This window comes from Patagioenas fasciata, chromosome 39, assembly GCF_037038585.1.
Source record: "Patagioenas fasciata isolate bPatFas1 chromosome 39, bPatFas1.hap1, whole genome shotgun sequence".
Taxonomy (NCBI): Eukaryota; Metazoa; Chordata; class Aves; order Columbiformes; family Columbidae; genus Patagioenas; species Patagioenas fasciata.
Genome location: NC_092558.1, coordinates 760001 through 772892, shown reverse-complemented (window position 1 = coordinate 772892; position 12892 = coordinate 760001). Strand labels below are relative to the sequence as shown.

The 12892-nt window shown below is 65.3% G+C and overlaps 2 protein-coding genes across 2 annotated transcripts in view; both read left to right on the top strand.

Moving 5' to 3' along the window:
* Window positions 1-713: 713 nt before the first annotated feature.
* Window positions 714-8868, top strand: MRPL11 (mitochondrial ribosomal protein L11). The gene is made up of 5 exons (XM_071801440.1): window positions 714-860; window positions 2032-2127; window positions 3518-3611; window positions 6137-6296; window positions 8862-8868. Exons 1-5 carry the CDS (start codon window positions 714-716, stop codon window positions 8866-8868), a joined length of 504 nt encoding a protein of 167 aa, XP_071657541.1.
* Window positions 8869-9727: 859 nt separating this feature from the next.
* The window catches only part of NPAS4 (neuronal PAS domain protein 4), a gene marked incomplete at its 3' end in the record, with an annotated part of 9542 nt that continues 6377 nt past the window's right edge, over window positions 9728-12892 (top strand). Inside the window, exons 1-2 of the mRNA XM_071801439.1 lie at window positions 9728-9990; window positions 12865-12892. The exon at window positions 12865-12892 is cut by the window's right edge and continues 124 nt beyond it. Of these exons, the coding sequence (XP_071657540.1) occupies window positions 9816-9990; window positions 12865-12892 (203 nt within the window). The remainder of the gene's footprint in view (window positions 9991-12864) is intronic.

Sequence of the window (12892 nt, the reverse complement as noted above, 5' to 3'; positions counted from 1 at the left end):
CTGGGTCCCCTGAGGGTGAGTGTCCTGGGAGCCCTGGTCCCGCCCTCTCCCCGCAGCTCCGCCCCATGCCCATATATGGCCAGGGAGCGTCACCACGCCCCCTCCCTCACCTCCACCCCCACTGCCATATATGGTTAGTGGAGGGGCAGGCCCTGCCCCCTTGGCCCCGCCCCTCTTCCTCTCCACCCAATCCCCTGCTGCATTCCTTGTGTGACTCCACCCCCTGGCACAGCCCCGCCCCTTTCCCTCACTGCCCAATCCCGTGCCGCGCTCCCTTTACAGAGCTCCGCCCTTCTCCCCCACCACCCAATCCGCTGCCGCACTTCCTTGTTTGACTCCGCCTCCTCTGGCGGCCCCGCCCCCGCGTTAGCCCCGCCCCTCTCCCCTCCGCCCAATCCGCTGCCGCGCTCCCTCGCCTGTCCCGCCCATTTCCCCCTCAGCCAATCCCCTCTGCACTCCCCGCCTTCTCCCCGCCCTCTCCCTTTCCACCCAATCCCCCGCCGCCCTCTCCTTACACAGCCCCGCCCTCTCCCCCTCCACCCAATCCACTGCCGCGCTCCCCACCGCAGCCCCACCCCCGCCGAAGCTCCGCCCCTCTCCCCCTGCATCCAATCCACTGCCGCGCTCCCCGCCTTATCCCCACCCCTCTCCCTTTTCACCCAATCCCACGCCGCGCTCCGCTGACGCAGCCCCGCCCCTCTCTCCCTCAGCCAATGGCGTGCGGCGCCTCCTCAGTCGCCATGTCCCGCTCGGTGCGCTCGGTTCGCTCTCTCCCGCTCCCGCAGACGCGGCCGCTCCGCTTGCTCGTCCCGGCGGGGGCGGCGGCGCCGGGGCCTCCGCTCGGGCCCGTGCTGGGGCAGGTACGGCCCGCTGGTCCCGGGGGGGTCTGGTGGGGGTTCCCGGTGGGGTTTTGGGGGTTCCCGGGGGGGTCCCGGTTGGTTCCCAGGGAGGGTCCCAATGGGTCCCGGTGAGTTTTGGGGGTCCCAGTGGGTTTGGGGGTTCCCGGGGGGTCCTGATTGGTTCCCAGGGAGGGTCCCACTGGGTCCCGATGGGTTTTGGGGGTCCCGGTGGGTTTGGGGGTTCCTGCTTGGTTCACAGGGGAGATCCCGGTCCGTTTGGATTTTCCCAGGGCTTCTCAATGGGTTTTGGGGAGTTCCTGGTGGGTCCTGGTGGTTTGGGGGGGTCTTGGTGGGTTTTAGGGTGTCCGGGTGGGTTTGGGGGTTCCTGGGGGTTCTTGGTTGGTTCCCAGTGGGATTTTGGGGGTCCCGGTGGGTTTTGGGGGGGTCCCTGTGGGTTTGGGGGTCCCGCTTGGTTCCCAGGGAGGGTCCTAGTGGGTCCTGGTGGGTTTTAGGGTGTCCGGGTGGGTTTGGGGGTTCCTGGGGGTTCTTGGTTGGTTCCCAGTGGGATTTTGGGGTTCCCGGTGGGTTTTGGGGGGTCCCGATGGGTTTGGGATTTCCCAGTGGGTCCCGGTTGGTTCCTGGTGGTTCCCAGTGGGTTTTGGGGGTTCCTGGTGGGTTTGAGGGGGTCCCGGTGGGTTTGGGGGTTCCCAGTGGGTTCCCAAGGGGTTTCTTGGGGTTCCCGGTGGGTTTTGGGGGTTTCTGGTGGGTTTTTGGGGAGTCCCAATGGGTTTTTGGAGTTCCCAGTTGGTCCCAGTGGGTCCTGGTAGGTTTTGGGGTTCCTGGTGGGGTTTCAGGGGTGTTTGCAGGTTCCTGAAGGTTTTGGGGGTTCCTGGTGGGTTTTGGGGGTTCCCACTTGGTTCCTGGTGGGTTTTTGGGGTTCCTGGTGGGTTTGGGAGGGTCCTGGTTGGTATTGGGGGTTCCCAGTGGGTTTTGGGGCTTCCTGGTGGGATTTTACAGGGTCCTGGTGGGTTTGGGGTTCCTGGTGGATTTGGGGGTTCCCAGTTGGTTTCTGGTGAGATTTTTGGCTTCCAAATAGGTTTGAGGTTTCTGGGGGGATTTGGGGGGGGTTCCCGGTGGGTTTTTGGGGTTCCTGGTGGGTTTTTGGGGTCCCTGACCCCCCCGTTTTGCGCAGCGCGGGGTCCCGATCGGCGCCTTCTGCCAGGAGTTCAACGAGCGCTCGCGGGGAATCAAACCGGGGGTGCCCCTGCGGGTGCAGCTGCTGGTGCGGGTGAGGAGCTGCGAACCCCAAGAACGGGACCCCCCCCCGAACCCCCTAAATCGCTGAGACCCCCTCACAATGGCACCAGGACCCCCCAGATCCTGGGACCACCCCCCATGAACCTCCCAAGTCCCCAGGAGCCCCCACAATGGCACTGGGAGCCCCCCATGAACACCCCAAATCCCCAGGACCCCCCCACAATAGCACCAGGACCCCCCGGATGCTGGGACTGCTCCCTTGAACCCCCCAAATTCCAGGGGTTCCCCAAATTCCTGGAGCCCCATAGTAGCACCAGGACCCCCCAGATCCTGGGACGACCCCCATGAACCTCCCAAGTCCCCAGGAGCCCCCCACAATGGCACTGGGAGCCCCCCATGAACACCCCAAATCCCCAGGACCCCCCCACAATAGCACCAGGACCCTCCGGATGCTGGCACTGCTCCCTTGAACCCCCCAAATTCCAGGGGTTCCCCAAATTCCTGGGGCCCCATAGTAGCACCAGGACCCCCCAGATCCTGGGACCACCCCCCATGAACCTCCCAAGTCCCCAGGAGCCCCCCACAATGGCACTGGGACTCCCCCATGAACCCCCCCAAATCCTCAGGACCCCCCCACAGTGGCACCAGGACCCCCCAGATCCTGGGACTCCCCCCTTGGACCCCCCAAATTCCAGGGGTTCCCCATAGTAACACCAGGACCCCCCAAATCCTGGGACCCCCCCTGAACCCCCCAAATCTCCAGGACCCCCCTGCAATGGCACCAGGACCCCCCAGATTCTGGGACCCCCCCCATGAAACCCTCAAATCCCAGGTGCCCCCAAACCCCCCATGACCCCCCACATTCTGGGACTCCCCCTGAACCCCCAAATCCCTGGGGACCCCCAAATCCCCAAGACCCCCCCACAATGGCACCAGGACCCTCCAAATCCCCAGGACCCCCCCCCCACGATGGCACCAGGACCCCCCAAATGCTGGGATCCCCCCCAAACCCCCCAAATCCCTGGGGTCCCCCAAATCCCCAGGACCCCCTACATCCTGGGACCCCTCCCTGAGCCCCCCAAATCCCTGGGACCCCCCCATTATGGTACCAGGAGCCCCCAAATCCTGGGGACATCCTTAGAACCTCCCCTAGAACACCCCAAATTGTGGGACCCCTCACAACCCCCTAAATTCTGCGGACCCCCCAAGATCCACCCTGGGGCCCCCAAACCCCCCATGACCCCCCAACCCCCTTCTTAACCCCCATGATTCCCCCAGACCCCCCCTAAATTTTCGTACCTCCCCATTGACCCCCAATGCTTTTACCCCCCAACATTCCCCCATGACCTTGACCTCCTTGTGACCTTGGTCCTTGGTGACCTTGACCTGCCCATGACCCTGACCTTGACCTTTGACCCCAGCCTGACCGCACCTTCGACCTGACCATCGGGCCCCCCCCAACTTCCTATTTCCTGAAGGCGCTGGCGGGGATCCAGAAGGGGGCGGCGCGACCAGGTGGGTTTTGGGGGGGTCCTGGGGGGTCTGGGGGGGGGTCTGAGGGTCCTGGGGGGGGTTATGGGGGTTTGGGGGGGGTCCTGGGGTGGGTCTGAGGGGTCCCTGGAGGACTTGGGGGGGTCTGAGGGGTTATGGGGGGTTTGGGGGGTATTGAGGGTCCTTGGGGGGTTTGGGGTGGTCACAAGGGGGTTATGGGGATCCCTGGTGGGTTTGGGGGGTCCTGGGGGGGGTTCTGAGGGGTTCTGGGGGGTTTGGGGGTGTCTGGGGGTATTGGGGGGTTTGGGGGTGTCTGGGGGGTATTGGGGGTCCCTGGGGGGGTCTGGGGGGTGGGTCTGAGGGGTTATGGTGGGGTTTGGCAGGGTATTGGGGGTCCTGAGGGGTTTGGGGGGGTCTGAGGTTTTATGGGGGGCTTGTAGGGGGGGTCTGGGGTGTCTGGGTGGTATTGGGGGTCCCTGGGGGTTTTGGGGGGGTCTTGGGGTCTGGGGGGGGTCACAAGGGCGTTGTGGGGGGTCTGGGTGGTCCTGGGGAATTTGGGGGAGGTAACAATGAAGGTCTGAGGGTTTGGGGGGGCTTGGGAGTCAAGAGGGGTTTGGGGGGTCCTGGGGAGTTTTGGGGGGTCATAGGGGGGTCTGGGGGGATTTGAGGGTCCTGGGGGGGTCACAGGGGGGTCTGGGGGGGGGTCTTAGTGCTTATGGGTTTATTGGGGGGTCGCAAAGTTTGGGGGGGTCTTGGGGTGTTCATAGGGGGGTCTGGGGGGGTCTTGGTGCTTCTGGGTTTGCTGGGGGGTCCCAAAGTTTGGGGGGGCCTGAGGGTTCATAGGGGGGTCTGGGGGGGGTCTTGGTGCTTATGGGTTTATTGGGGGGGTCTGGGGTGTTCATAGGGGGGTCTGGGGGGGTCTTGGTGCTCAGGGGGTTATTGGGGGGTCCCAAAGTTTGGGGGGGTCCTGGGGGGTTCATAGGGGGGTCTGGGGGGGGGTCTTGATGCCCAGGGGGTTATTGGGGGTCCCAAAGTTTGGGGGGGTCCTGAGGGTTCATAGGGGGGTCTGGGGGGGTCTTGGTGCCCAGGGGGTTATTGGGGGGTCCCAAAGTTTGGGGGGGTCCTGGGGTGTTCATAGGGGGGTCTGGGGGGGTCTTGGTGCTTATGGGTTTATTGGGGGGTCCCAAAGTTTGGGGGGGTCCTGAGGGTTCATAGGGGGGTCTGGGGGGGTCTTGGTGCTTATGGGTTTATTGGGGGGTTCTGGGGTGTACATAGGGGGGTCTGGGGGGGTCTTGGTGCCCAGGGGGGTTATTGGGGGGTCCCAAAGTTTGGGGGGGTCCTGGGGGGTTCGTAGGGGGGTCTGGGGGGGTCTTGGTGCTTATGGGTTTATTGGGGGGTCCCAAAGTTTGGGGGGGTCCTGAGGGTTCATAGGGGGGTCTGGGGGGGTCTTGGTGCTTATGGGTTTATTGGGGGGTCCCAAAGTTTGGGGGGGTCCTGAGGGTTCATAGGGGGGTCTGGGGGGGTCTTGGTGCTTATGGGTTTATTGGGGGGTTCTGGGGTGTTCATAGGGGGGTCTGGGGGGGTCTTGGTGCCCAGGGGGTTATTGGGGGGTCCCAAAGTTTGGGGGGGCCTGAGGGTTCATAGGGGGGTCTGGGGGGGTCTTGGTGCTTCTGGGTTTGCTGGGGGGTCCCAAAGTTTGGGGGGGTCTTGGGGTGTTCATAGGGGGGTCTGGGGGGGTCTTGGTGCTTCTGGGTTTACTGGGGGGTCCCAAAGTTTGGGGGGGTCTTGGGGTGTTCATAGGGGGGTCTGGGGGGGTCTTGGTGCCCAGGGGGTTATTGGGGGTCCCAAAGTTTGGGGGGGTCCTGGGGGTTCATAGGGGGGTCTGGGGGGGGGGTCTTGATGCCCAGGGGATTATTGGAGGGTCCCAAAGTTTGGGGGGGTCCTGGGGGGTTCGTAGGGGGGTCTGGGGGGGTCTTGGTGCCCAGGGGGGTTTTTGGGGGGTCCCAAAGTTTGGGGGGGTCCTGAGGGTTCATAGGGGGTCTGGGGGGGGTCTTGGTGCTTATGGGTTTATTGGGGGGTCCCAAAGTTTGGGGGGGTCCTGGGGGGTTCGTAGGGGGGTCTGGGGGGGTCTTGGTGCCCAGGGGGTTATTGGGGGGTCCCAAAGTTTGGGGGGGTCCTGGGGGGTTCATAGGGGGGTCTGGGGGGGTCTTGGTGCTTATGGGTTTATTGGGGGGTCCCAAAGTTTGGGGGGGTCCTGAGGGTTCATAGGGGGGTCTGGGGGGGGTCTTGGTGCCCAGGGGGTTATTGGGGGTCCCAAAGTTTGGGGGGGTCCTGAGGGTTCATAGGGGGGTCTGGGGGGGTCTTGGTGCTTATGGGTTTATTGGGGGGTTCTGGGGTGTTCGTAGGGGGGTCTGGGGGGGTTGATGCTGCTCAGAGAGTTATTGGGGAGGGGTCCTAAAGTTTGGGGGGGGTCTGGGGGGGTTTCTGGGTGTTTTGGGGGGTTCATGGGGGTGACCCGAATTTGTTGTCCCCCCCCCCACCCCCCCAAGGTCACGAGGAGGTGGGGGTGGTGTCCCTGAAGCAGCTCTACGAGGTCGCCAAGGTCAAGGTCAAGGACCCGGCGCTGGCGACGCGAGGGGTGACCCCGCAGCTCCTGCTGGGGGCGCTGCTGGGATCGGCGCGGAGCCTCGGCCTCCGGGTGCTGCCCAGGTGGGTGCCCCCCCCCCCCCCCCAAAAACAGCCCCAAAATACCCCAAAAAACGGCCTCGACCCACCCAAAAATCACCCTGAAAACCAACCCCAAAACAGCCCCCGAAACATCTCAAAAACGGGCCCCGAAACACCCCAAAATCAGCCCCCAAAATACCTCCAAACACCCCAAAAATACCCTGGAAGCACCCCAAAAAAGAGCCCCCAAAATATCCCAAAACACCCCAAAAAGAACCCCCAAAATAGCCCCGAACTCCTGGGTCCCTCCCGAACTCCTGGGTCCCCCCCGAACTCCTGGGTCCCCCCCTGAACTCCTGGGTCCCCTCCCGAACTCCTGGGTCCCTCCCGAACTCCTGGGTCCCTCCCGAACTCCTGGGTCCCTCCTGAACTCCTGGGTCCCCTGGATGCCTTGATACCCAATGGGCAGCATTGAAGGGGGGGTTCCCGAACTCCTGGGTCCCTTGGGGTACTCCTGGGTCCCCCCCGAACTCCTGGGTCCCTCCCTGAACTCCTGGGTCCCTCCCGAACTCCTGGGTCCCTCCCGAACTCCTGGGTCCCCTGGATGCCTTGGTACCCAATGGGGAGCATTGAAGTGGGGGTTCCCGAACTCCTGGGTCCCTTGGGGTACTCCTGGGTCCCCCCCGAACTCCTGGGTCCCCCAGTGTCACCCCCCAGGACGTTGCCGAGTTCCAGCGGCGCCGACAGGAGGCGGCAGCGGCCGCACAGGAGCAGGAGGAGGGGGCGGGGCCAAGGAAGAAATGACCTCTGACCTCGGACGCCTGGGTCCCTCCCTCCGAACGCCTGGGTCCCCCCGGACGCCTGGGTCCCCCCCACCTCCCAGGCTCTGGGGGTTCCCCCAATAAACGTGTTTTTCTCCCCAAAATTGGGTGGGTTTTGTGTCTCGCCGGACGCCTGGGTCCCCTTTGGGGGAGGGGGGGTGGGGGCGAGGGGAGGGGCTCCCGAACGCCTGGGTCCCCTGTGTGGGGGGGGAAGGGATGGGGGTGTCCCCCAAATACGCGGATCCCTCTGCATCATTCCCGGATGCCTGGGTCCCTTTTGGGGGGTGGGAAGGGCTCCCCCGGACGCCTGGGTCCCTTTTGGGGGGTGGGAAGGGCTCCCCCGGACGCCTGGGTCCCCCAAAAACCCGAACGCCTGGGTCCCTCCCGAACGCCTGGGTCCATTCCGAGCTCCCACGCCCCGCCCACCGTTGCGGCTCCGCTGTTACCAAGGAAACGCAGCCGCGGTTGGGGGGACCCAGGAGTCCGGGAGGGACCCAGGAGTTCGGGGGGGACCCAGGAGTCCGGGAGGGACCCAGGAGTTCGGGGGGGACCCAGGAGTTCGGAGGGACCCAGGAGTTCGGGAGGGACCCAGGAGTGCGGGAGGGACCCAGGAGTTCGGGAGGGACCCAGGAGTTCGGGGGGGACCCAGGAGTTCGGGAGGGGACCCAGGAGTCCGGGGGGGACCCAGGCGTTCGGGGGGGGGGGGACCCAGGAGTTCGGAGGGACCCAGGAGTTCGGGGGGGAATCAGGCATTCGGGGGGGGACCCAGGAATTCGGGAAGGGACCCAGGCGTTCGGGAGGGGACCCCACAACCACGACTCCTCCCCGGCCCCCCCACGTAGGGAACCCAGGCGTCCGAGTCTTCCCCCGCCCCCTCCAAACAGGGGACCCAGGCGTTCGGGATCCCCCCCCTCTATCCAAACCCCCCCATCCCTCCGAGGACCCAGGCGTCCGAGTCCCCCCTCCCCCTTTCTCTCACCCTCCAAGAGGGGACCCAGGCGTTCGGGATCCCCCCTCCCCCTTTCTCTCCCCCCCCTCCCCCACCCGCAAGAAGGGACCCAGGCGTTCGGGATCCCCCCTATTCTATCCAAACCCCCCCCATCGCTCCGAGGACCCAGGCGTCCGAGTCCCCCCTTCCTCCTTTCTCTCCCCCACCAAGAGGGGACCCAGGCGTCCGAGTCCCTCCTCCCCCTTTCTCTCCCCCCCCCCAAGAGGGGACCCAGGCGTCCGGGCCCGCCCCGTCGCTATTTTTAGCCCCCCTGGGTCTATTTTTAGCTCCGCGGCTTCGTCGCCCAAATTTGGCAGCGGCGGAGCCGGGAGGGGGAGGGGCCGGCGGGGGGGGCGGGGCCAAGGGCGGGGGCGCGAGCGAGAGGGGGGGGTGGGGGGGGAAAGGGGGTTCCCAGGGACCTGGAGGAGGGGGGAAGGGGGGTCCCGAACGCCTGGGTCCCTCCTGAACGCCTGGGTCCCCCCCCAAATGTCTGGGTCACCCCCCGAACGCCTGGGTCCCCCCCGAACGCCTGGGTCCCCCCCGAACTCCTGGCTCCCCCCCCGAATGCCTGGGTCCCCCCTAATGTCTGGGTCCCCCGAACGCCTGGGTCCCTCCCGAACTCCTGGGTCCCCCAAGCAGGGCAACGCTGCATACCCAGAACCCCCATCTCCCCCGTCCGTCTGTCTGTCCCCCTGCTGACCCCCTGCCCCATTGGCTCCTCCACCCCCCCATTGACCTGTCTGTCTGTCTGTCCACCCCCTGAGCCTTCACTGAACCCGGGTCCATCTGTCTGTCCAGCCCTTGAGCCCCTGTTGACCCCCACTGGCTCCTCTACCCTTTGTTGACCCGTCCGTCTGTCTGTCCATCCCTCCTCCATCCCCTCATTGACCCTTCCATCTGTCTGTCCATCCATCCATCCCTCCCTTGACCCCACACTGGCTTCTCCCCCCACATTGCCCCGTCCGTCTGTCTGTCCATCCCCCCAACCCCATTGACTCCCCCAACTCCATTGATCCGTCCATCCGTCTGTCCATCCCCACACCCCCCCATATCCCTGTCCATCCATCTGTCTGTCCATTCATCCTTCTCTTGACCCCCCATTGATCCCCCACCTCCCATTGCCCTGTCAGTCCGTCTGTCCATCCCCCCATTGATCCATCACCCCCATTGCCCCGTCCGTCTGTCCATCCCCCCATTGATCCATCACCCCCCATTGCCCCGTCCGTCCGTCCGTCCCCCCATTGATCCATCACCCCCCATTGCCCTGTCCGTCCGTCCATCCCCCCATTGATCCATCACCCCCATTGCCCCGTCCGTCTGTCCGTGCCCCCATTGATCCATCACCCCCATTGCCCCGTCCGTCCGTCCATCCCCCCATTGATCCATCACCCCCCACTGATCCATCTGTCTGTCCATCCATCCCCCCATTGATCCATCACCCCCATTGCCCCGTCCGTCCGTCCGTCCCCCCACTGATCCCGCACCCCCATCCCTCCACCCCCCCCCCCGTGGGCGTGTCCCCACCCCCAACCCCTCCCCCTCCCCTCCCCCCACCCCTCACCATCTCCTATTTCGGTCCGAACCCCCCAAACCCCTCCCCTCCCCCCCTCCCCCCCAGCGCACGTCACACTGACGTCTCCCCCTCCCCCTCCCCCCGCGGGGGGGCGTGGCCGGCGCGGTGACGCGGCGGTGACGTCAGGCCGCCGGGCCCATATAAGGCGGCTTGGCGGGAGGAGGAGGAGGAGGAGGAGGATGCTCCGCTCCACCAAAGGCGCCTCCAAGGCGCGGAGGGACCAGATCAACGCCGAGATCCGCGCCCTGCGGGACCTGCTCCCGCTGCCCGAGCCCGAGCGGCCGCGCCTCAGCTACCTGCACGTCATGGCGCTGGCCTGCGTCTACACCAGGAAGGGGCTCTGCCTGCGCACCGGTGAGCGGGGGCTCCGGGGTGGCGATGGGATGGGGATGGGATGCGCTGGGATGCACTGGGATGCACTGGGATGCACTGGGATGGGGACGGGCGTCTACACCAGGAAGGGGCTCTGCCTGCGCACCGGTGAGCGGGGGCTCCGGGGTGGCGATGGGATGGGGATGGGATGGATATAGAACCGGGTACCGGCACTGGGATGGGGATGGGATGGATATAGAACCGGGTACTGGCACTGGGATGGGGATGGGATGCACTGGGATGCACTGGGATGCACTGGGATGCACTGGGATGGGGACGGGCGTCTACACCAGGAAGGGGCTCTGCCTGCGCACCGGTGAGCGGGGGCTCCGGGGTGGCGATGGGATGGGGATGGGATGCGCTGGGATGCACTGGGATGCACTGGGATGCACTGGGATGGGGACGGGCGTCTACACCAGGAAGGGGCTCTGCCTGCGCACCGGTGAGCGGGGGCTCCGGGGTGGCGATGGGATGGGGATGGGATGGGGATGGGATGGGGATGGGATGGGGATGGGACCGGGTACCGGCACCGAGATGGGGATGGGATGGATATACAACCGGGTACCGGCACCGGGATGGGGATGGGACTGGGTACTGGCACCGAGATGGGGATGGGATGGGGATGGAACCGGGTACCGGCACCGAGATGGGGATGGGATGGATATAGAACCGGGTACCGGCACCGAGATGGGGATGGGATGGATATAGAACCGGGTACTGGCACTGGAATGGGGATGGGATGGATATAGAACCGGGTACTGGCACCGGGATGGGGATGGGATGGATATAGAACCGGGTACCGGCACTGGGATGGGGATGGGATGCACTGGGATGCACTGGGATGCACTGGGATGCACTGGGATGGGGACGGGCGTCTACACCAGGAAGGGGCTCTGCCTGCGCACCGGTGAGCGGGGGCTCCGGGGTGGCGATGGGATGGGGATGGGATGGGGATGGAACCGGGTACCGGCACCGGGATGGGGATGGGATGGATATAGAACCGGGTACCGGCACCGGGATGGGGATGGGATGGATATAGAACCGGGTACCGGCACCGGGATGGGGATGGGATGGACATAGAACCAGGTACCAGCACTGGGATGGGGAGGGAACCGGGTACCAGCACTGGGAGGCACTGGGATTAGAGGGATTGGGATGGGGTACCTGCACTGGGATGCACTGGGATCAGAGGGATTGGGATGGACTGGGATGGGACTGGGACCGGGTGCCGGCACTGGGAGGCACTGGGAGGGACAGGGAGGCACTGGGAGGCACTGGGAGGGACAGGCATGGGGACAGGGGGACAGGGATGGCGACAGAAACAGGAACGGGGAGCAGGGGCCGCGGTGGCGCCGGCAGCGGAGCCGCGTTCAGCACCAGGGACAGCGGCACCGAGCGGAGCGGGGACAGAGGGACGGGGACAGACAGAGGGACGGGGGGAGAGGGACAGAGATGGGGAGACAGGGATGGGGACAGAGACACAGGGACAGGGGCACAGGGATGGGGGGACAGGGATGGGGACAGAGGGACAGGGATGGGGGGACAGGGACAGAGGGACAGGGATGGGGGGACAGGGATGGGGACAGAGGGACAGGGATGGGGGGACAGGGATGGGGGGACAGGGATGGGGACAGGGACACAGGGACAGGGACACAGGGATGGGGGGACAGGGATGGGGGGACAGGGATGAGGACAGAGGGACAGGGATGGGGGGACAGGGATGGGGACAGGGACACAGGGACAGGGGGACAGGGATGGGGGGACAAGGATGGGGACAGAGGGACAGGGATGGGGGGACAGGGATGGGGACAGGGTCACAGGGATGGGGGGACAGGGATGGGGACAGGGACACAGGGACAGGGGGACAGCAATGGGGGGGCAAGGATGGGGACAGAGGGACAGGGATGGGGACAGGGATGGGGACAGGGTCACAGGGATAGAGGGACAGGGATGGGGACAGAGGGACAGGGATGGGGATCCCAGGGATGGGGATAGGGACACAGGGAGAGGGATGGGTGCTGTTGGCTGTCATTGACTGTCATTGGCTGCCGTTGGGTGCCATTGGGTACCACTGGGTGCCATTGGGCACAGTTGGGTGCCATTGGGTACCATTGGGTACCACTGGGTGCCATTGGGCACCGTTGGGTGCCATTGGGTACCATTGGGTGCCATTGGACACCATTGGGCGCCATTGGGTGCCATTGGGTACCATTGAGTGCCATTGGGTGCCATTGGGTGCCATTGGGTGCCATTGGGTACCACTGGGTGCCATTGGGCACCGTTGGGTGCCATTGGGTACCACTGGGTGCCATTGGGTGCCATTGGGTACCGTTGGGTACCATTGGGTGCCATTGGGCACCATTGGGCGCCATTGGGTGCCATTGGGTACCATTGAGTGCCATTGGGTGCCATTGGGTGCCATTGGGTGCCATTGGGTACCACTGGGCGCCATTGGGCACCGTTGGGTGCCATTGGGCACCATTGGGCGCCATTGGGTGCCATTGGGTACCATTGAGTGCCATTGGGCGCCATTGGGTGCCATTGGGCACCATTGGGTGCCATTGGGTGCCATTGAGTGTCATTTGGTACCATTGAGTGCCATTGGGTGCCATTGGGTACCACTGAGTGCCATTGGGTGCCATTGGGTGCCATTGGGCACCGTTGGGTGACATTGGGTACCACTGGGTGCCATTGGGTGCCATTGGGCACCATTGAGTGCCATTGGGTGCCATTGGGCACCATTGAGCGCCATTGGGTGCCATTGGGTGCCATTGGGTGCCATTGGGTACCACTGGGTGCCATTGGGTGCCACTGGGTGCCATTGGGTGCCATTGGGCTCTACCACCCCCCTTGCAGGCCCGGCGCGGGGGTCGCCCATGGAGCT

Bases quoted from the DNA above. Each gene is read 5' to 3' on its own strand.
- MRPL11 (XM_071801440.1), top strand. From the start codon at position 714: ATGGCGTGCGGCGCCTCCTCAGTCGCCATGTCCCGCTCGGTGCGCTCG. The intron at 2,128-3,517 runs GTGAGGAGCTGC...CTTTGACCCCAG, and splicing joins GGGTGCAGCTGCTGGTGCGG to CCTGACCGCACCTTCGACCT. The intron at 3,612-6,136 runs GTGGGTTTTGGG...CACCCCCCCAAG, and splicing joins GAAGGGGGCGGCGCGACCAG to GTCACGAGGAGGTGGGGGTG.